This window comes from Eschscholzia californica, unplaced genomic scaffold (genome assembly GCF_041429995.1).
Source record: "Eschscholzia californica isolate CP2 unplaced genomic scaffold, dmEscCali1.0.p SCAF_3, whole genome shotgun sequence".
In the NCBI taxonomy this organism is placed as follows: Eukaryota; Viridiplantae; Streptophyta; class Magnoliopsida; order Ranunculales; family Papaveraceae; genus Eschscholzia; species Eschscholzia californica.
Window position 1 is genome coordinate 54,513,454 of NW_028238420.1, and position 19,931 is coordinate 54,533,384.

General features: G+C 37.6%; 4 protein-coding genes across 5 annotated transcripts; all 4 read right to left on the minus strand.

The window, feature by feature from the left end:
- Positions 1 to 79: 79 nt before the first annotated feature.
- LOC147551949 (metacaspase-1-like) lies at positions 80 to 3,713 on the minus strand. 2 transcript variants are annotated; one of them, XM_086669474.1, is made up of 5 exons: positions 3,192 to 3,713; positions 1,132 to 1,456; positions 817 to 937; positions 426 to 620; positions 80 to 281 (listed from the first exon to the last, which is right to left on the minus strand). In XM_086669474.1, the coding sequence occupies exons 1-5, from the start codon at positions 3,652 to 3,654 to the stop codon at positions 222 to 224; spliced, it is 1,164 nt and encodes a 387-aa protein (XP_086525600.1). In that variant the 5' UTR covers positions 3,655 to 3,713; the 3' UTR covers positions 80 to 221. The 2 variants fall into 2 exon arrangements, with proteins under 2 accessions (XP_086525600.1, XP_086525601.1); XM_086669475.1 differs by having other exon boundaries at positions 1,132 to 1,453; positions 3,192 to 3,697.
- Positions 3,714 to 5,841: 2,128 nt separating this feature from the next.
- LOC147551950 (uncharacterized) lies at positions 5,842 to 9,945 on the minus strand. Its single transcript, XM_086669466.1, has 5 exons — positions 9,504 to 9,945; positions 8,966 to 9,362; positions 7,531 to 8,833; positions 7,278 to 7,424; positions 5,842 to 6,537 (listed from the first exon to the last, which is right to left on the minus strand). Exons 2-5 carry the CDS (start codon positions 9,017 to 9,019, stop codon positions 6,032 to 6,034), a joined length of 2,010 nt encoding a protein of 669 aa, XP_086525592.1. The 5' UTR covers positions 9,020 to 9,362; positions 9,504 to 9,945; the 3' UTR covers positions 5,842 to 6,031.
- Positions 9,946 to 11,730: 1,785 nt separating this feature from the next.
- On the minus strand, positions 11,731 to 15,151 carry LOC147551951 (Ubiquitin carboxyl-terminal hydrolase family protein). Its single transcript, XM_086670724.1, has 3 exons — positions 15,074 to 15,151; positions 12,957 to 14,961; positions 11,731 to 12,195 (listed from the first exon to the last, which is right to left on the minus strand). Exon 2 carries the CDS (start codon positions 14,447 to 14,449, stop codon positions 13,184 to 13,186), a length of 1,266 nt encoding a protein of 421 aa, XP_086526850.1. The 5' UTR covers positions 14,450 to 14,961; positions 15,074 to 15,151; the 3' UTR covers positions 11,731 to 12,195; positions 12,957 to 13,183.
- Positions 15,152 to 15,819: 668 nt separating this feature from the next.
- LDL1 (LSD1-like 1) lies at positions 15,820 to 19,525 on the minus strand. Its single transcript, XM_086670725.1, has one exon. The coding sequence runs from the start codon at positions 18,808 to 18,810 to the stop codon at positions 16,150 to 16,152; it is 2,661 nt and encodes an 886-aa protein (XP_086526851.1). The 5' UTR covers positions 18,811 to 19,525; the 3' UTR covers positions 15,820 to 16,149.
- Between the last annotated feature and the right edge of the window lie 406 nt (positions 19,526 to 19,931).

A 19,931-nucleotide genomic window follows, 5' to 3' on the forward strand; every position in this document is an offset into this window, starting at 1 on the left:
GATGTTGGCATCTGCAATTCTGGAACTTGAGAATTCAACAATATGAAAAGTGCCAGGCGCGAAGTGTCCTCACAACTAATTTTTGTGTGTAAAAACGAAGCAACTATAGTGTGATATTAATATGCCTTCAAAACTTGCCAAGTTCACAAGTAATTTTAAATTGATTAGAACAATTCAACCATAAATGTAAATAGAGAAGTCATTGACAAACATTTTAGTAATTATAGAACGACTGCTTTCCTATATATGTCGAACTTCTCCGACGATGTCAATTGAGGTTCCTGCACATCAAAGCAAATCTCTTGTCAATATTGGCAAAAATTATCTTGAAACTATTGAAATTAGACATACCACTGGAGAGAGTGGAGACCAAAAAATATACGTGGTAATTCAATTGGCGAGATAGCGTAGGAAGGAAACAGTACCTGTAATAAACCTATACGGAACATTTTCCTCAAGTAAGATGAAATGGGACCGTTAAAACGTATACCAGTTTTGGCATCACGTATAGCAGATCGCATAGCATTAAGAAGAACACCATATGTGAGTCCAGGTGCACTTTGCAGGGCTTGAATAAAACTGTATGTCATTGCACCCGTCATGGCTGACCCTGACAGAGCCTAAATACGTAAAATAAACAAATCATTTTGTAACCGTTTCTTTCATCAACGACAAAAAAAACCTAATCACCTCATATATAAGCACCATATGTGATGACAAAAAATCTATAACTTGACTGTGTCAATTCATACTTTGAGCTAGATTCAATCTCACTCGGAAATATAGAAACACTTCCGTATAAAAAAAATTACTTACGGACGTATCTGCAGAGGTTTGATGATCGTCACAAGCACTAAAAGTGAGAGCTAGTCCACCACTTGTACCTTTATATGCACCTGATGGAGGGTTGTGATCCTCCCATACATAGTATCCGTTCCTGCGTACGTAAATATATTAAGCCTATGCTTGAATAAAACACTATTTCTGTCAAAAAAAAATTGAGCAAACATCCAAATTCAAATTTAAATCATTAGAAATGTACTATAGCTTTCGATTGTTCCGAAGGTTGAAAAACCTAGATTCGGTAACTATCTTCTAATTGTTTAATTAAAAGTGAATAAAGAACTTAACTGATTCATCCTGCACAAGTAAGGAAGATCAAGAACTGTTCCACTGTGACAAGAATCAATAATGGCGTGAAGGGTAGCTCCAGTAGGAAGAGGTCTGACAATAGTTGCATTAATCTCATCATCAATTATCATCCCTTCAGTTTCATAATCTAGAGGACATAAGGTCTCATCGAAGCCGTCCATTTCATCTCCGTTAAGATTAATCTGTTGAGAACCATGACCCGAATAGTGAAACACTAACGAGTCCCCTGACTTGCAACCGTTGATTAGCCACTCCAGTCCCCGTCGGATATTATGTTTCGTCGGTATCCACTCTCTCTCGTCTTCTGTATTAGACAAAATGTATTGAATGTCAGTATTCTTAGAATAATCCCACATGAAAGAAAGAGTAATTTTGTTATCAAGAATGTGATATCTAGTCTCTCTTTGAGTCATGGCCAAATTGCTTTTAAGTTTGATTTTTCACAAATTTAACATGGTACTAGAGTCAGGCAATGATATGCTCAGCAGTTGCATGTGCTCTGGTCACCCAATAAAAATAGACGTGTTAGGCTAAATAGAATGCTAGACGTGAAGATAAGTGTGAGACTAGTCGCACATGGAGAGAGGCTACTCTAATAACCAATAATCTAATATCTACGTCATCTCTATCTCTTGTAGATTGGTTCTGGATTGAGATAGTCATAAATTTTAACGGGCCGGTCAGAAAACTAAGTCCACACGTTATAGGCTTACGACCACCTATATATGTTTCGTATCACCCAATAGAAACATATGATTGGTTCAGAATCATGCCACGTGCAAGGGGACGAGGGAGAATAAAATACAATCTCACAATAAAGAATATGATGTCAAAGTCATCTGGTGACCCTCATTGTGAATTTATTAATTTTTAATTGGATGATCACATATTTGACAGCAACGTTCAAGGATCTTTCCATAGATTTTTTTTATATGCACCATAGTTTTGTTCATATCAATGGAGTATCCCAAGGTAAACTAAAAAAACCTTCCATTGTGTTATGTGTTATGTGTCATGTGTCAAAGTTTTATTGAGATTCTCATTTTCTAAGTGATAAAATAGAGATTTTAAAAATTTTGTTACAAAACTATTTATTGGGGAGCTATAATCTATTGGTCAAAATACAAAGGTGTGTGATTTGGGAAACAAGAACATTCTCAAGGGAAACAAGAACGTTTGGGTGAGAAAATCTTACTTCTCCAAAAACTCTCCTCTTCACCTCGACCAGGATCATCGTCGATTTTCTTTTCTGAATTTTGTTTCCTCCTTTCCTCATCCCACCATCATCACAAGCCGACAACCACCACCACCTCCTCTCTCACTATCTTTGTCTCCTAGCCTCTATCCCTCACTCTTAATTTTCCTTCGCTGGTAAGAAGCCCGACGAAGGGGAACTGGAGAGAGGTCAGGAGAGGGAATCAATGCAGCAGTAGTGGTGGTGAGATGAGAGGAGGAAGAAGAAGATGAACTTTTTTTAAGGTCGACAATGATTGAAGATGGAATTTTATCGGAGACTTTACCAAAGTGAAAAGAAGAAGAGGTGGTGGGTGTTTGGGGCAAACAAACAGAAACAAATTTCTTTTTCCACCCAAAAGTTGTTTCTCCAAAAACTATTTTTGTTTCACCAAATTACCCCAATACAAATGGTGATAAGTAGGAGAATTAAAGATCCTCAAGGGATACTCAAAATTTATGATCTCTAAAGACTAAAATAAAATAACTACCTCCATACCACAAAGGAGGTTCAAACAGAGTGTTCTTAAAGATGGACGAACTCTAAAGATTTTACGTGACACTCCAAGTTTTAGAGATTAGGTATCCCTTTAGAGATGCTCCCTGTAAATTAATGAGCTCCAATCCGTAGATTTAAAATGAAATACTTCTTGTGATGATCAAAATTTCATAATAGGTTGTTGAAAATAATAATTTTCTTATTTTATCAAGACTGAAATTAGTGGTCATTAGTGTTTGTTGTGACAATAGCCTAAGAATAATAACATAGTATAAATAGATCATAAGAAATCAAAATTATATAATACCTGTGAGTACTAATATTGAATCCCTTGGAAACCCTAATTTCTCAACAAGAAGAAACTTCATGCAATTAACATCATTAACACTTCCTTTAAGCTCATATCTCCTGGACCTATAAGAGACACCACAAAGAAGAGCCCTTTTCCTCCCATGCACAGGAGGAAGCCTAAGTGGTCTATGAATAGGAAGATAATAAGAGTAAGTAGGTACATGAGTTGACCCAGTATTATTCATTGAGGAAGCTATTACTGAATCAATTGTGTTAGATACATTATTAAGCATGCCTTTAACCCACCGAGTTGCTTGACGAACGGGGTCATGATCGGCCGGGTTACCATATTGGTTTCTACTCGGTCGGATTGGTGTTACGGTTTCACAGACTACACATCGTATCGCTGTCGTCGATGGTGGCACAGCTAGTTGTATACCACAGCCACTGCATCTTTCTCTTCTAGTACTAGTTGTCATTCTAAATTTTGGCCTTGGTAAAGAAAATGGTGGATCGTACTTGGACCTTAATAACTAGTGGAATAAAAACTTTAAAAATTCCCCAAGTAATAAAGGTGCTATGATTGAGCAAGAACCAGATTCTAGGTTTTCTCTTTTTGTTGAGAGGGATCAGGTTCTTTTGACCTTATCACCTTATGGGTTCAAGTTATTTGGGTGATTCACAGGAGGTGCCAAATGGTAGGTATCTTCTTTCAAAATGTATATTTTTCATTTTTCCTGCCTCATCCCCTTCTTGTTTTATTGATACTTTATTTATGAATTTTATAGTTGTTCACCTACATATTTGTCAGTTTTGTCAAAGTCACGAATTCAACAGATTGATTGAAATACACACGAGTGTCCTAGGCGCCTTAATGGTTCACCCAACCTAAGCCTTGATCGGACCTCAGGTCCTGGGCAGAGAAGTCGACAAACCTGAGTAGCGTGAAACACAAGGATACGCTAGAAGGTTAACGATCTACAAAAACGGCAAGAAGATCTATCAAATACGAAATATATGCAAACAAAAAAAGTTATCCATTTACCGTCATCAAAGCAATATTCCATTTAAGTTGGTGTTTTAATCACCGCATCATCTCAACCACTCATTGCACACGGCTAGCCGAGCCTATATAAACAACAGGTCCGCGCTAACAAGATCATTGAAGTATCAACTTCTAAACTCAAACCTTGAATTCAATTTTTAACTGCAAAAATATCCTATTGACTAGAGCATCAAATAAATTTTTTAGTTTTTTTTTTGTAGGTTTTGTCCCCAAAGTCACAGAGAGAAGTTCATTGTTCGAATCATTAAATCTTCTTCATTATTTAAATGGTAACCTAAACCCAACTTGCCACCGAACCCCTAACATGGAAGGTCGGCATGAGTTTCCTGGGCACCTAAACCCCTGCTCTAGCTCAGAGACAAGCCAAGAGAAGAAACCGAACTAGCTCTGGTAAGAACTTTGTTCTAAAGCCCGCCAGCCCAGAACAATAAGGGAGGTTTGCGAGAATCAGCTCGACACCTTGACTCATGTACTGCCTCGGAGTACGGGGAGGTGGATCTAAGATGAGATTTACCCAACCTGAGTCCTCATCTTGGTCAGAGGCTCAGAGCAAAGAGATCAATCGAAAAGAGGTTGGTCCATCCGAGCTCGGAATAAACTGAGCAGAAAAATATGACTTGGAAGGTCAGCAAAAGGGTCAACGATCCACTTTTCATACACGAACCTTTATATTAGAAGGTACGTACTCATCAGATAGTATCCTTCAGATGACCATCAACATGTGGCTCCCATCAAGACAGGGGTCTTACCACCACATCATCTCAGTCGAGCATCGCTAGAGATCATCTAAACCTATATAAACATATCATGTTTACCTTAAAAAGGGATCGAATGTCCAATTATAAACTGAGACTTTCAATTCATTTCTTAAACTGCAAAAAACACCCCATTGACTTTGAGCGTCATAGTGTTTTCTTCGTGTTTTGTAGGCCATGTTTTATCAAGAGATCAATCACTTGGGAGAAATTCATCACTGACCATAGACCTCGATCATCAAGAAGATAATCGAAAAAACCACTTCTCGACATCATCAATTTGACGCAACCTCCAACATTCGATTATCTTGAATTCGACATTATATTATGTCGAATACAACACTCGCATTAAAATTACCTCGAATTTACCATGACGTCCGATGAAGATTTAGCTTCAGAATTTGCTCAATTAAAAGAGGAGAAGAGACGAGATGGGAATACCCAACTCCTGATGAAGTTTAATCTTTTGAAGTTGTTGGAAAAGTTTGATGATCATGCCAATGAAGTCGAGGAAGGTTTAGGTATCCCCTCGAGGAAGGTTTAGGTATCCCCTCGCATTGACTTCAGTGCCAAGGATTTTTAACAAATGATTCGCTCTCAATGATATACCACTACTCATAAACGCCACAATAACAAATCAAAGATCCAACCGATATTGATCGACAGCGATAGCTCAATAGAGATCATGCCGAAATTATGCTTTGAGAAGATGCAAGCCCACACGAGATCCTTGTAGCCATATACTCCTTGTCTGATTTTCAGAGTCCTATTCAAGACATTAAGGCGGGTGGTGCACTGTGTAAGCATAAAACCATACAACTTTCCACACTTAAGAAAGAAGGAAGTGAGTGGAGTTTCAAAACATTGAAAACCAAAAGGAAGTTTCCATACAAATATCAACTTCACCCTCTTACTTCAAACTTTCCACAACCAAATCAACAACATAATAAACGTGCAAAGGATCAAAACAAATAAAATTCTGGTAACAGGTCGTTGAAAAGCATCAACGACTCCTCAATCTTTGAATGAGAAGAATTAAGGATCTGCAGGTGATGAAAGTTTCAATGGGGAGGAGACATGGTGATCTCTGATCCTTGGCCTGTGCTTCTTTCTCAGTTCACCACCCACTTTGCTCTTATTTTTTACAACAGAAGACGAACCAATCCTCTTCGACTGTTTCCTACGTGAGGTCCAGCCGTTATCTGCCAGTGCTGCTTTGGCGACACTATCCATTGCTGCTTCCCGTGTTCTCTGTGCTTTAATTGGTTGTTTATTTAAGTAAGCTAACTGTGGAAGAATACCTGAAATCACTTTCCTTAGCTGGTCGTCACCGATGTTGCTTTGAATTGGATTTCCAAGTAGGTTAAGAGCTAAAAGAGAATTGTAGTTTGCTACAAGCTGGCCAAGAGCTTTGGCTGTAGAAACCTTGTTGAAGCTCAGGTCCAGGACTGTCAATTTTAACAGTCTGTGCAGTCCTTCCAAGTCGCTGATCTTGTTTCCGGCAAGATAGAGTTCTTTTATGAGTGTACACTTTGACAGACCTAAAAACATTTCAAACAAGGAGATATTACATCATTCAAACAAAATATTACATAACTTATTATTATTAGATCTCAATAATATGAAATGTTTATTCAATTTCATGCAAAATCAGGTTTATTTGCTCTTCTCTTTCTAGACAGGAATTATAGATGATTTTCAGCAGAAGAAAGTTATCAAATGATAGAAGGCAGATCTTGTATCTCCATAACTATAAAATGAGCAGTCGTAGTGACATGTTTGAGCTTTTAGAGAAACTAGTTCTTTAACATGATATCAGATCCAAAAGACCCAAAGATGTTGAGAGATCAGTTTCCATTGCTAGGGTAAAGAGGAAAAAAAATGGAAGCAATCCCTGATGGGAAATGTTGGAGATAGTGGGCCGGCCAAATATCTGCAGAATATAAATTGAACCAGTCTCTCTACAAAGTTCTTCGGAGCTTTTGGAGAAACTAATTTTCAACAGAAATAATCGGGTTGTGTTAATGGCCTCAAAATTGAAACACACCCCTTCAAATTATGCTCCAGAATATTTTTGAAACAGAAGCACACTATAGGTTTTGGTGTGCCGCAGAGAGTAAAATGGACTAAATATGGGACTACTGAATCTCAAAAAAGACGCACTTCAACTCGAGGATTTCTCACAAGGAAAGTAACCATATGATCAAGAGTTAGGTAATTATAACCAAACAAATTTAGAGAAGATGTTCATAAAGGGTGAACTTCTAAAGAAATTATTTACCATGTCCAATTCGAGAGATTTTGTTGTAACTTAGATCAAGAACACGCAGTCGAGTTAGCTCTCTCAGACCCTCTATGGTCACGATCCTGTTTCTTGATAAATTGAGGGTGTGAAGTCCCTTTGGAAGTGATCCGGGAGCAATTCGAACTGCAAACAAGAGCCAAAAGGGAAACCAGAGAATTCATAGTTAGGGCTCAAATTCAGAAACAATAGAAATAATTTTTTAGTTAAAGTCATCGATTCACTTTGTTACCTATGCAGTTTCCTGATAAGTTGACAGAGCGAAGTCTTGAGAAATGAGACATGGTGGGGATAACTTTCAAGCTCATATCAGATATGTGAGCAATAGTTGATGAAGAATTTAGAGATTGGATAACAGTATTGGCATGTAACACCTCGTCTGAAAGATTAATGCTACTAAGTTGACGGTGTCCAGGAGTCATTGCTCTCGAGGATGTTTCACCATTATCAGGTGAAGGTGGGAAGGAAATACCAGCATCGTCATTTTCTTCGTCATTAAGCAGTAATGGAGGTTCCGCTTCTAGATTGTTTACCCACTCGTCAACTCTTTTCAAGGAAGATGATTCTGCAGGGAAAGCAACCCATTGATTTTGGGGCCAGAAACCAGAAAACCTACTATTAAAGTCTCCCCATTTGTGAAACTGCTTATCATTACTTGATCCCTCCGTAAATGATTCTGGAGACTTGAGCTTGGTCGACTCTGATAGTCGACTTGGTTCCAATGTATCCGAACAATACCCTCCTTCCTGGTTTGAGCTTTCTCTAACAACTACTGACCTTGTTTTTGCAATCAATGGCTGTTGCAGGTTCCTATGACTCCATAAGAGAAGCTTCCACCAGAGTCTTCTACTTTTAGAAGGTAAAACTTGGCTCGAAGAATGCTTCTTCAACATCACTTTATCTGCACTGCGAGAGGTCATTACAGAAACTGGGCTACCTTGAACTGCTACAGCAACTTCCCCCCTCATTTTCTCTGCTAAATTCTGCAAATCCTCAAAAGAATGAGATTTTGAAGGAGGTAACTGATCAGCTATCCTCTTCAACATATCACTTGTTTCGAGATTCGAACATGAACGTTTAAGTAATGATTTCGACGAAAACTCGGTTTTCCCCATCCCCGGATCACTAACATGTCCACTTTGGAGCAATGAGTCCCCAACTTCAGCCTCTTTCTCTGATTCGTTTTCCCATTGATCATTCACTTCATCACTTTCTTTATTAGAACCCATACTTTTACTCATCAAGAGCTCTTTGCCGACCACCCGGGATTGTAAAGTCAACCCAGAGAGATCCCTCTTTACCGGTGAATCATCGTCACCCTCATCGCTCCCCTGGTAATCTACCTCAACAGCTTCAGCTCGTAAAATATCATCGGCACTCATAACTTTTGAGTTCTTCTGAATTTCGGAAGATAACGACACACTAAATGGAGTAGAATTCATCAATTCAGTAGTGTCAGGATTTGTTAGCAACTTTACTTGCAGAGTTTCATCTTCCTTACTGTAGTTCAAAGGTTCTGAATATTGTCTATCTCCCTACAATTGCAAAACAAACATCCCATAAAACAAACAGAATTTAGGGCAAAAAACTTGAACTGTAAGACTAGTTCCAAGTTCTTCAATTACATAATTTGAAGTGAAATTATAAGACATGAAATTGATATTCACCTTGGATTTCTTCTTCCTCCCAACTAGCACAGAAAAGCAGCTCAATTTACCCATCTTCAATTAATGAGATTTTTGTTGAAATCTTCACAAAAAAAGAGAAAAAGAACAACTGATATTCTTTGTGTTTTAAAACTTGTATTTTACACAATTGTTTAGGTATATGAAGAAGAAATTCTAAAATGATGAAATATTAGCCATAATCAATAGGAAGTGCCCTAGATGAAGTTGGAACCAGTGGAAATATTGAATAAACAGAAGGAACAATTCCTTGTTGAAACCACACCCTCCTCCAGGTGTGAGAAGATATGACTAAAGGGTTGGCCAGATTTGATATCAAATCTGGTTCTTACTTGATTCCCCTTCGAATCCGTTCCTGAAGAAATAAAATTCCACCTCCCTGAATCCACAACACAAAACTATATCAGAAAATTTAGTAACCCTAGTCCTGAAAATCATGAATTATCAATCAAAATTGAGTAACCAACCCAAAATCAAAAAAAATAAAATAATGGGTATTCAATTGTTTAACTCATTTTACCTAATTAAACTTCGCCGAGGCAGAAAGAGAGAGAGAACCAGAGAGAAACATAGAGAGAGGTGAGAATTCCTTATTTGTTTTTGATTGAATTCTCAATCTTGCTTGACAAAATGTCTAGTTAGATCAAAACCCTAGAAATCTGGAGAATGAACTAAAGCAAGAAAGAGAGAGAGAACAGGCTGGATGAGAAGAGAAGGGAGGTGGGGATATTTAGAGAGAGAGAGAGAAAGAGACAGACATTTAGCAGAGAGCGAGGAACAGAATAAACAGACGCGCATATAACACGGTATACATATATATAATTCATCTCTCTCTATCTTTCTCTCTCTATATAATTTATAGTTGAGGATTTTTTCATTTAACTCATTGGATAATTCAAACCACAATTTTAATCAATATTATTAATATAGAACTCCTTTTGGAGATTTAACTTTTCAGACATAGATTTCTATTTTCTCTTTAAGGTATAAATATTAAAGTCATATAATTGGTGATTAGAATTGAAATTTCTGACTTATTAAAAGTGAAAAGAATCTATAATTTCACATGCGTTTAGAAGATTCTTATCAATTTATTTCTGATTTTAATACGTTTTTAGTTGATATTTTAGAAAAATTAAGTGAAAAGAATCTATAATTTCACATGCCTTTAGAAGATTCTTATCAATTTATTTCTGATTTTAATACGTTTTTAGTTGATATTTTGAAAAAATTAAGTGAAAAGAATCTATAATTTCACATGCGTTTAGAAGATTCTTATCAATTTATTTCAGATTTTAATACGTTTTTAGTTGATATTTTGAAAAAATTATAGTATTACCAAAAAGAAAATAGAATATCTCAACAAAGATTCACATAATTTTGTAGTGTGGAGAGTCAGCTCATAAGGAATCATTTGGAAGTTCATTTATCCACCACATCAAGATCATGACCACCATTTCATGTGCAAAGACGAAACATACGTCAAGAAAGTTCAACAAGCAAAGACAAAATGAATGTAGTAGGAAGACAACTTTTCTTTCTCTTGCTATTTTCTTTGGGTGTAGTTGTCCGTCTTTATGCGAGTGGCGATAAAAGACAAAAGAAGGGAGGATGAGGTTGTCGTAAATAAGGATCTCCATGTTACAGGAGAAATATTTAGATGTGAAAATCAAACTTTTTCCTATTTGAAGCCTCAAGTGTTTGGTAGGCTAGTATGGAATATGGTACCTTGCTCGTATGGAAAATGGTACCCTTAAAAAGTTTTTGTAGAGTACTTTGTGTTTAGAGGAAGAAAAAGAAACGAGATGTAGATGGTCTATCTTTTATGCACCAACTCTCCTGCTATTACAGTCAGAATGAGATCAAATGAAGAAACAAAGAAAATTGGGACAAAAAGGGTTTTCTTTCACTTCAATAACCCTCAGACGTTCCATTACTGATTGTACAGAAAAAATTACCATGAAATTGCATACAAATTTTATAAAATCAGCAAGCAAGAGAGCTTCAATAAAGTTTTCTCTCTAAAACCATTTTACTAAATATACCATCAAAGATATCCTAAACAACTAGACTTTCACGTCAATGGATCGTTCATTACTTTCTTGAATAACTAAAAATACTCTAAACAATTTGATTTTCCCTCCAAGTAAAGCTTCAATTGATCACCCAATTTGTATTAAATTCCAATCATCTTCGTTATTTTCATTCGTTAATTTGTTAATCATAATTTCCAGCAGATTGTCTATATAGTAGTCGCATCCCTTAAAATTGTTTTTTCTCGGATCCTCTTCTTCCACCTCTCCTGACACCACAACCTCTGACCGTAACTACCAGCTTTGTATCTCCCCCTTCCACCGGACCCCTCATCTAGTTTTTCAAATGAAGGTTTGTATGTTTTATCAGACGAAACTTCGTCTAGGGCAAAGGTTCCAGATCCAGGCAAAGTAACCTTGGTCTAGATCTAGAATTTCCAAATCTAGACAAGAAGACTCCATTAAAAAAACACAAAGAACAAGGGAAGGAGAGAGAACGAAAAATTAAGATGAAGAGGATGGTGTAATCCATGAACATTGCCAACAATGGGACGATAATGACAACAGAACAGGGGTGACTGTGCGGTAGAGGGGGCAAATCTAATTTTTCCACCCCAATAATTAGTGTCCGAAATTTTTTTTGTTTTAGTGAAACAACAGCCTCTTCAACAACCTTTTTTTTGTATTTTTACCAGGCAAACTATACCTTGTCTATTTATTAACAGAAAGTAAATTCCAATTTCAAAAATGGTGGTACATGAAGAAAATACAATTCATTTGATTAAAAAACTAGATCTACTACTTATAATTTACTATGACCTACTCTTTTTTTTTTGTTGAAACTACTAGTATGACCTACTTAGATCTTTGAAAATCTGTAAACACGCCATGGCAAAACAAAAAAGGGGAACAAGTCCCACCTAAAAGGTGAAAAACTTTCTCTGGGTTTCTTACTTTCTTTTACAAGTTTTTAAAACAAAAAGAATCCTATGATAGCTTAAAGAAAAAGTTTTTTTTTCTTTTTCTCAAATGAATTCCCCCTTCTTTGCTGGCGGCCATTACGGGCCACTAGAGGCAAGGATGAAGGACCAGTCTTATCTCTAGGTTATTCCGCGAGAGGAGAGCCGATGATGGTCGTGGCTCCTAACTCAGTTGTAGTTTTGTGCCTGACTCTGATCCCTGTACACACCAAATAACACATTAAGCTCAACGAATAATATGCTTAGAATTTATAGACTTTCCAAGACTACTTTGAAAGGATCACCATCTAGCAACCCCATGCAATCAAAACGACCCGAGTAGCTTAAAATTTATTAACTTTCCGATACTACTTTAAGAGCATCACCATCTAGCAACCCCATGCAATCAAAACGACCCTGAGTATCTTAGAATTTATAAACTTTCCAAGACTACTTTAAGAGCATCACCATCTAGCAACCCCATCTAATCAAAACGACCCGAGTAGCTTAAAATTTATTAACTTTCCACGACTACTTTAAGAGCATCGCCATCTAGCCACCCCATGTAATCAAAACGACCCGAGGAGCTTAGAATTTATAAACTTTCCAAGACTACTTTAAGAGCATCGCCATCTAGCAACCCCATGTAATCAAAGACTCGAGTAGCTTAGAATTTATGAACTTCCAAGACTACTTTAAGAGCATCATCATCTAGAAACCCCATGTAATCAAAACACCCCGAGTAGCTTTGTTTTCAAGGTAGCAGGAAATATCAAATATATTATGCAGATAGTATGATGCTAAATAATCTTAATCTACATAGCTCTCAAAGAAAAATCTCAGTCATTTTGCTACTAAGCAATTGGCAATCTAAAGCTCGGCTAAATTGATCTTGAGATAAACATGTAACAAAAATACAATACCCAACATTAATTCAACAACCGGATACAAGAACCTTCAGCAATTAGGTTAAATACTGACCTTTGTCCACAGGAAGGATGATTGAATCAACTCACTCTAGTTACTGGTGACTCAGGAACACTCCATTGATAAAGGTTACTCATTAAATTCTGCCCCATATCTTCTATTAAAGAGCATACCCTTCTGTTCTTTCTTATCAGTAGACAGATGATCCAACTCAAAAACAAGTACTAATTGAGTAGATCATCTCAAGCCAGTTGGCATGTTCAACTCGGAATACTCCCACATTACCATTCCATCTGAGTCGCATCAGCATCCTTTTCTCTCATTTCGGCATACCTATAAAGCTTCTCATTAAATATCACTTGAGGGTCTTTTTCTTTGAGAAACCCACTTTCGTCATAAGAATCCTTTAAGAACACAGCCCAATTCATCTCTGTCCCAGCCAAATAAAACGTTCGTGGTTGCTTCAAAAGCATCTGGTAAGTATGTTTAGTGAGAGAAAGTTCTTCTTTAAACTCTACAATATGATGTATGGATGCTCTCTTCTCCAATGTCAAACTCAAAAACTCATGTAATACTCCAACTCTATACTTCTCAGCTTCTAAAGACCAAAGCTTTAATTCAGAACCATCTGAATATGGAGAAACAAGTGGAAGGGTATTAAGTAAATTGAGTTTTCTCTCATCATCTTCATCCAAATTCAAAGATTTCCCATGACTAATTGGAAATTTAAAAGCTTTTTTTACTCTATCTTCATCTAAAATGTATTCCCTTTCTAAACTACTAATAGCTAATGAAGAATCCCAATTAACAAGTTCAAGAATTCTCTTACCATCATCTTCAACAACAATTCTAAAATAATCAGGATAATTAACAACCCTATCTCTAAAATCTTCAGGAATTCCAAATAAAAGCCTAGAATGATAAATCTTACTCAAGGGTATTCTTTTTTTAGCTGACATCATAAGTAACTTACGTACCTTAAAAACCCTATCTTTTTCCATTGAATCCATAAGTTTTCTCTCTTCTTCAATCAAATCTTCCATTAAATCAGTAAACCCAAACCACATTTTGTTATCAGAATGACGATAAACCTGGAAAAGTAAAGGATGACGTTCAATTGATCTAGCAACTTTTCTTCCTCTAGGAAACCCTAATTCACGGTAAAGTTTACCAGCATCATCAAGACGTAGAATGTGTTCAGGTTGTTTTGTTAAAAATTCTTTGGTTCTGATTAAGAAACGAAAGTAGATATCACGTTGAATGAGTTGTTCAAAATGTTGAATACGATGAGATTCATGTTGAACTAGTTTAGTTCTAGGGCTTTCTTTTTTCTTGTGGGTTGTTTTTGTTCGGAGGAAGGAAGTTGAGAAAGATGAAGATTGATTGTAGTTGTAAGATGAGTGATTTTGGAGAGAGGAAGGGTTGAATTGAGGGTATGAGGAGTTTGAGAGAGAAAGTGATGAGATTGAAAGAGAAGAAATTAGGGTTTGTAATGTTAAGGGGGTCTTCTTGGTTAGAAGAAGGCGCCAAGCCATTGACAACAACATATGGTGATTTTGCTACTTTTTCTAGGAGCTGTGTTTTATATCAGTGGGTGACTGGGTGTTGCGTTCGTCAAAGTTCTAAGTACCCAAACTACTCTTGGAATCTGAGCCAATCTTAGCAGATCTGACTCGGCAAACTCAGAAGCGAGTGCGGTATTACGTTTGTCTTCGTCAAACTCTTCAATTTAAAGTCAAGAATCACTCAAATCCAAGTCTAGATCAATGAGAAATTCAAGTTTAAAGTCTGCACAAAGTTCGGTTAGGTTACGAGCTAACTAACAAATAGGACAAGTTCATCGGGGGCCATTTGGACGAAGTGAGCATATCCAGATCTGGACGCCCCGTGTTTAACCCGTGTGCATCTAACGGACTCGCCTTAGATCCATCACGATCATGGTAGGACGACACCATAATCGTTGAATCAGTGAGGATTTAACGACAGGCACCCTACCTACGGCGGGCAGGAGGTGAGATCTTCTTAGATCCTCATCTAACCGCCCCAATACCAGCCGATCCTATTTTAAAACAAAAAAGTTCATATTAGTCCTCCAATTGAAGAGATGTGTCCCTAGCAACCTAAAAGATGCATGTGCCTCACCAATTCCTATATAAACAACCCAAGTCTACTCCAAAAATTATTTTGTTCCGTCTGTTCTTCTCTTCTGATAAACTAATCAGCTTTCCATATTTGTCTGGAGTACAAGCCTAAAATATCAGAAGATGGAATAAAGAGTGCGGAATCGAAAGCATTCTACTATGTCTTGAATATGGAATCGAGAGCATTCCAGTGTATCTAGAAACTAGAATCAAAAGTTTTCTAGTATTTGTTGAACACTTAATCCTTAAGCGTCGAAACGAAATGCAACATCGTAGCTGAGTGGAAAAGTGAATCAAGCCAAATAAAAATGTTAAACAAGGTAGAAGGCAAGCTATATAACAACTATAGCAAAAGAAGCTACCTAGCGAAGGATGGTTTTTCCGAAAATCACAAGAAAAAGCCGAAGAACTAGGCTTCGCTAACCAAAGATACAAATACCCATATGTTATGGTACGTGGAGATTGAAGACGTGTCAAAAGCTTCGGAATAGTAGGTCAACACCAGTGCTACCCAATATATAATCGTCTAAGAAGATCTCGAGATTTTGTTAAACAACCATAAATGCATAAAACTGACAGAGAGCTCCAAACTCAAATACGAGGTATTATTAACTTAGTAAAGTTGCCATACAACAATGAAACATAACTATATAGTATATACAATCTGCATCATTAAAAGCATAAAACTGATAGCAAGCTGCAAACACAAATTAGAGAGGTACAATTGACTTAGCAAAGTCACAACGACAGAGATGAAGGTTAATAAGAGAAACGACTAGAGACAAACAACACGAAAAATTCATTAGCAAACCATTTATATAAGCATAGTAAAAATGTACTCATTGAGAAAGTTTCAAATTACATTCTTGTCGTGCTCTAAGCTGTTAAATAGTAACTTGAAATTGCATCACGAAATGAATCACAGGTTACATGGATGCAAGAACCTAAGCTCGGAACAGGGAAGCCATGGTTTCATGAAACTGGTGTCTTAGAGGCATAAAATTAGTATGCGTATAAGCATTTTACGAGCTCTCGTCATCTAGTCGATTTGACTCTGAAAGAGAAGAACTCCAACTAAGAATTCACCATTAAGAGTTTAAGATCGCCTATTGGATAAGACCAGTCGGTGTAACTTCTGAAGCGCATAGAGACTCCTCCTTAGCTCCCCCATTAAGTTTCATCCTAGCTAATTTTATGCTGTCAATAAGCGATTCTCCCAGACTGCCCAAATTTTTCTTCCCTACCAATCTCACCCTAAAGCTTTGATTTAACATTTTCAATCTATTTTCATCTCCTTCAACCTCCCGCAGCTCCATGGCCTGCTTCATTGAGATCGATCCGTAAAGAAATAGAGAAGAATCCAGCTTCTCCCCAGAAAACCCCACTCGCAGCAGTACTGAAGACTCTAGATCGCCTGATCTGGGATCAAACAGGACCGAAAAACTCCCGAATGACAGATTTGGAGTTTCAAACAGCTTATCTAAATCATTAAGCTCCTCCTTTCTAACATCATTGGTCTGAGTTGCGATAATGGTTGTCCCCGATGGAACGAAAGATCTTTTCTTAGTTACTCTTGATATATTGGCAGCCTCTCTTAACCCACTGAGGAAAGCTCCATGCATGGTTGCAGGATACCTTTTATTAGTTGCCTCTCCAGCAAAGAAGACCCTTCCATCGCCTATACTTTCAGAAAGGACATCATAATCATCCCCGGAAGCCCCAACTGATACATAAGAGTAAGAACCATACGTGAATATATCTTTTCCCCATCGAGTACAAACCACCTGCACTGGGTTGGGAACCCTTATCCCTTTAGGAAGGAATATCCCCTTCAATATATTTAAAACCCTCCCTACGGCATCAACAGGAGACATTGTCTCAAATTTTGCAGCAGATTCCCCTGCAACAAGAGCTACCAAAAGCGGCCCACCTGAAACAGATGAATAACTATAAAACAGAAAGAACTCGCCTCGCATACTTGAATCGTTAGTCAAATGCCCAAAGCTATCAATTTCTCCACCCCAGAAATCATAAGGAAACAACATAGCAACCTTATTTAGTAAACCAAAACCTAATCTCTGAATTGCTTCTTTTTTTCGCTCTGGAAGTTCAGGAACAAACTCAATTGACCCTCTTTTAAGCACACCCAAAGGTACAGTGCATAAAATCACGTCTGCTCGATAAACCTGCCCACTTGCAACAACCATTACTCCATCCGAGCCATATCGTACACTTTCTACTATTCGATCATAAAAGATTGGAAGATCCTCTGCAAGAGCACGAATAAATCTTCCATTCCCTCCAGGAATGAAACAGTGATCACCACCCATCTCATACGGGTCATCCTGATCCCAATATGCCATTGAAAGATCAGATAACAGTGATGCATTTGCATATTCAAGGTTAGCAAGATGCCAATCCAACAACATTCGCTCTTGCGAATCCTCAGCTATCTTATGGACACGTCTAAAAGCTTCCAATGCAGTTCCTAAAGAAACGTCTACAGCTTTAAAATCTTCCATAATTGTTTGCCTAAGCTTACAAACCCTGTCTAATAACCTGTTAAAAGAGACCTCAACCCTAGAATCCATCTCGGAATCAACTTCTTTTCCATCAGGTAAATAGAGAGGACATATATCACGTACCTTATGAAGAGGAAACCCTAATTGCCGAGCCAAAACCCCAAGAGGATTTCCATTAATTCCAGTGAGAACACTCCCACCAAGATCCGCAGCTGCAACTACACCTTCTCCCTCCATTTTCCTCGTCCGTACACGTCCTCCTGGACGATTTCTACCTTCCAAAATCACAACTTTAAACCCTAAAGAGATCAATTGCCTTGCTGCTGCTAATCCAGCAATTCCTGCACCAATAATGATCACATTGCCCTTCTCAGAACCTTCAGGATATTTCAATTTTGCTTCTTTAATCGCTCTAGGTAATCCGAAGTTAATATATCCATGTTCAAGAAGAAAATTGTAAGCAGAAGTAACTAATTTCCCATGTTCTGATCTAATCGACTCAAATACATTTTCTTCTGAAATCCAAGCATCAACTTTTGATCTCCATCTAGCTAGAATGTGATTCCTAACTACAATATAATTCGCTTGTTCAACTCCACCTAATATTGAAACAACATTGCTCTCGATTTCTTCTTCCATCAAAGAATCAACTGGAAATCCAACGGAGAGAGCAATCAACGCCTCAACATCAACTTCCTTTGCGATTTCAGCAATCTTACGACGGCGACTTCTCGGATTAGAAGAGTTGTCACTGATCTGCAACTGAACGATTTCATCCAACAATTTCTCACTATAAATGTTTGATTTTTGGTGAGGACGAAGGACTCGGAGACCATTAACAGCAGCAGCTGAAGAAATCATCTCCGGAAACTGTTTCTTTCTTCTTCGTCGTTTCTTCGCCGGTAAAACATCTTCATCTGGCTGAGTAGGGTTTTCGGATTCATCGATGTTATTTTCAAGAACTGAATTTGACGCATCATTAAGGTACTTCTCTGATGACGATTCAGTTAGGTGATTTTCAGAATCTTCGATGTGGTTTTCCGTTAAGTTTTCAAGGTCGTTGTCGGAGTCTTGAATGTTATTTTCCGGTAAGTTTTCTATGTGACTTTCCTGGACTGGAATCTGATTCTCCGGCAAGATTCTTGGCTCCGGTATATTGTTTTCAGGTGGTTGTGGAAGGTGATGAGGCAGCATTGTTTCATCTAAGTTTTGGAAGGAAACAGTTTGGGAGTCATCAGTTTCCATGGCGGAGGGTTGGGAGCGGAGTGAGTCGGAGAGGGACGAATTAATGGTCTAGGGTTATAATTGTGTTACACATTTCGATATGATGATCCACCTAAAAATTACGTCAATAAGAGCAAGTCCAACCCCAGCCTGTCTTAGGCCGAAAAAACCATTTTTTCACCTAAAATTATTGGCCTCAGCTCAGCCTCTAAAATTCAGCTCCAACCCCAGCCTCTCTTGAGGCCGAAAATTTGTTCATGTGGGAAACACGTGTGTGCACTTTTAGTTGGTGTGCGAAAAACGTGTGTGATTTTATGTATATATAAAATACGTGTTTGAACTATTTTTCGAAAAAAATTTATTCGGGGACCAACATTTGGTGGGATTTATTTTAATTACTAAAATATTTAAGTTTTTCTAGAATTTGAAAAAAAAATTCAAACTAATTAGAATTACAAAAATGCATTTTGATTTTTAAGTTTATTTTAATTTTTTAATTGTTTAATATTTTTTTTTTTTTTTAAAAAAAAAGGGTAGATCTGGCCGTTGGATAAACCAACGGCCAGATCTGTCCCCCCAAGTGACCGTTGTCACTTGGGGTCGGTGTTCAGTCGCCCCTAATGTTAGGGGCGACTGAGCACCGAGCCCCAGCCTCCGCTCCAAGCGGCTGGGCTTGGAGCGGGGGGCTGAGGCCAATAATTTGAATTATTGGCCTCAGCCCGGCTGGGGTTGGACTTGCTCTAACAACGTTTCTGTGGTACTACCCTTTTCTGTTTTTGCGAAGTTTTATAGGCGCATGCAATAACCGTCAGAAGCACCTCTTTTCCTCACAAATTTCCACCCAAATTGGGTCGAGGGAGGCGCCGTTACCCTTATGGAAAATTTCTTTCTTTTTTTTTGTTGAAGACCCTTTATGGATCTTATGCCCTCGATTGTACTAATATTTTGGATTTTGGGGACACACTTTGTATTTCTGCTCATCTTGTAACAAGTCTTGTAGTGTGACTCATTAATGAATCCTTAACAAAAAAAAGACTCATTAATGAAGTATATCTTCTTTGTAAAGGGTACGAAAAATCTGATATTTCTAATTAAAAATAAGATGATATGATTTTTAGCTTGTATGTGAGACATAAATGAGA

Bases quoted from the DNA above. Each gene is read 5' to 3' on its own strand.
- LOC147551949 (XM_086669474.1), bottom strand. From the start codon at position 3,654: ATGACAACTAGTACTAGAAGAGAAAGATGCAGTGGCTGTGGTATACAA. The intron at 621-816 runs GTAAGTAATTTT...TTACGTATTTAG, and splicing joins AAACCTCTGCAGATACGTCC to GCTCTGTCAGGGTCAGCCAT. The intron at 282-425 runs GTACTGTTTCCT...TTTGATGTGCAG, and splicing joins TCCGTATAGGTTTATTACAG to GAACCTCAATTGACATCGTC.
- LOC147551950 (XM_086669466.1), bottom strand. From the start codon at position 9,019: ATGGGTAAATTGAGCTGCTTTTCTGTGCTAGTTGGGAGGAAGAAGAAA. The intron at 8,834-8,965 runs GTGAATATCAAT...TTGCAATTGTAG, and splicing joins GGAGGAAGAAGAAATCCAAG to GGAGATAGACAATATTCAGA. The intron at 6,538-7,277 runs GTAAATAATTTC...AAATGTTTTTAG, and splicing joins AATCTCTCGAATTGGACATG to GTCTGTCAAAGTGTACACTC.
- LOC147551951 (XM_086670724.1), bottom strand. From the start codon at position 14,449: ATGTTGTTGTCAATGGCTTGGCGCCTTCTTCTAACCAAGAAGACCCCC.
- LDL1 (XM_086670725.1), bottom strand. From the start codon at position 18,810: ATGGAAACTGATGACTCCCAAACTGTTTCCTTCCAAAACTTAGATGAA.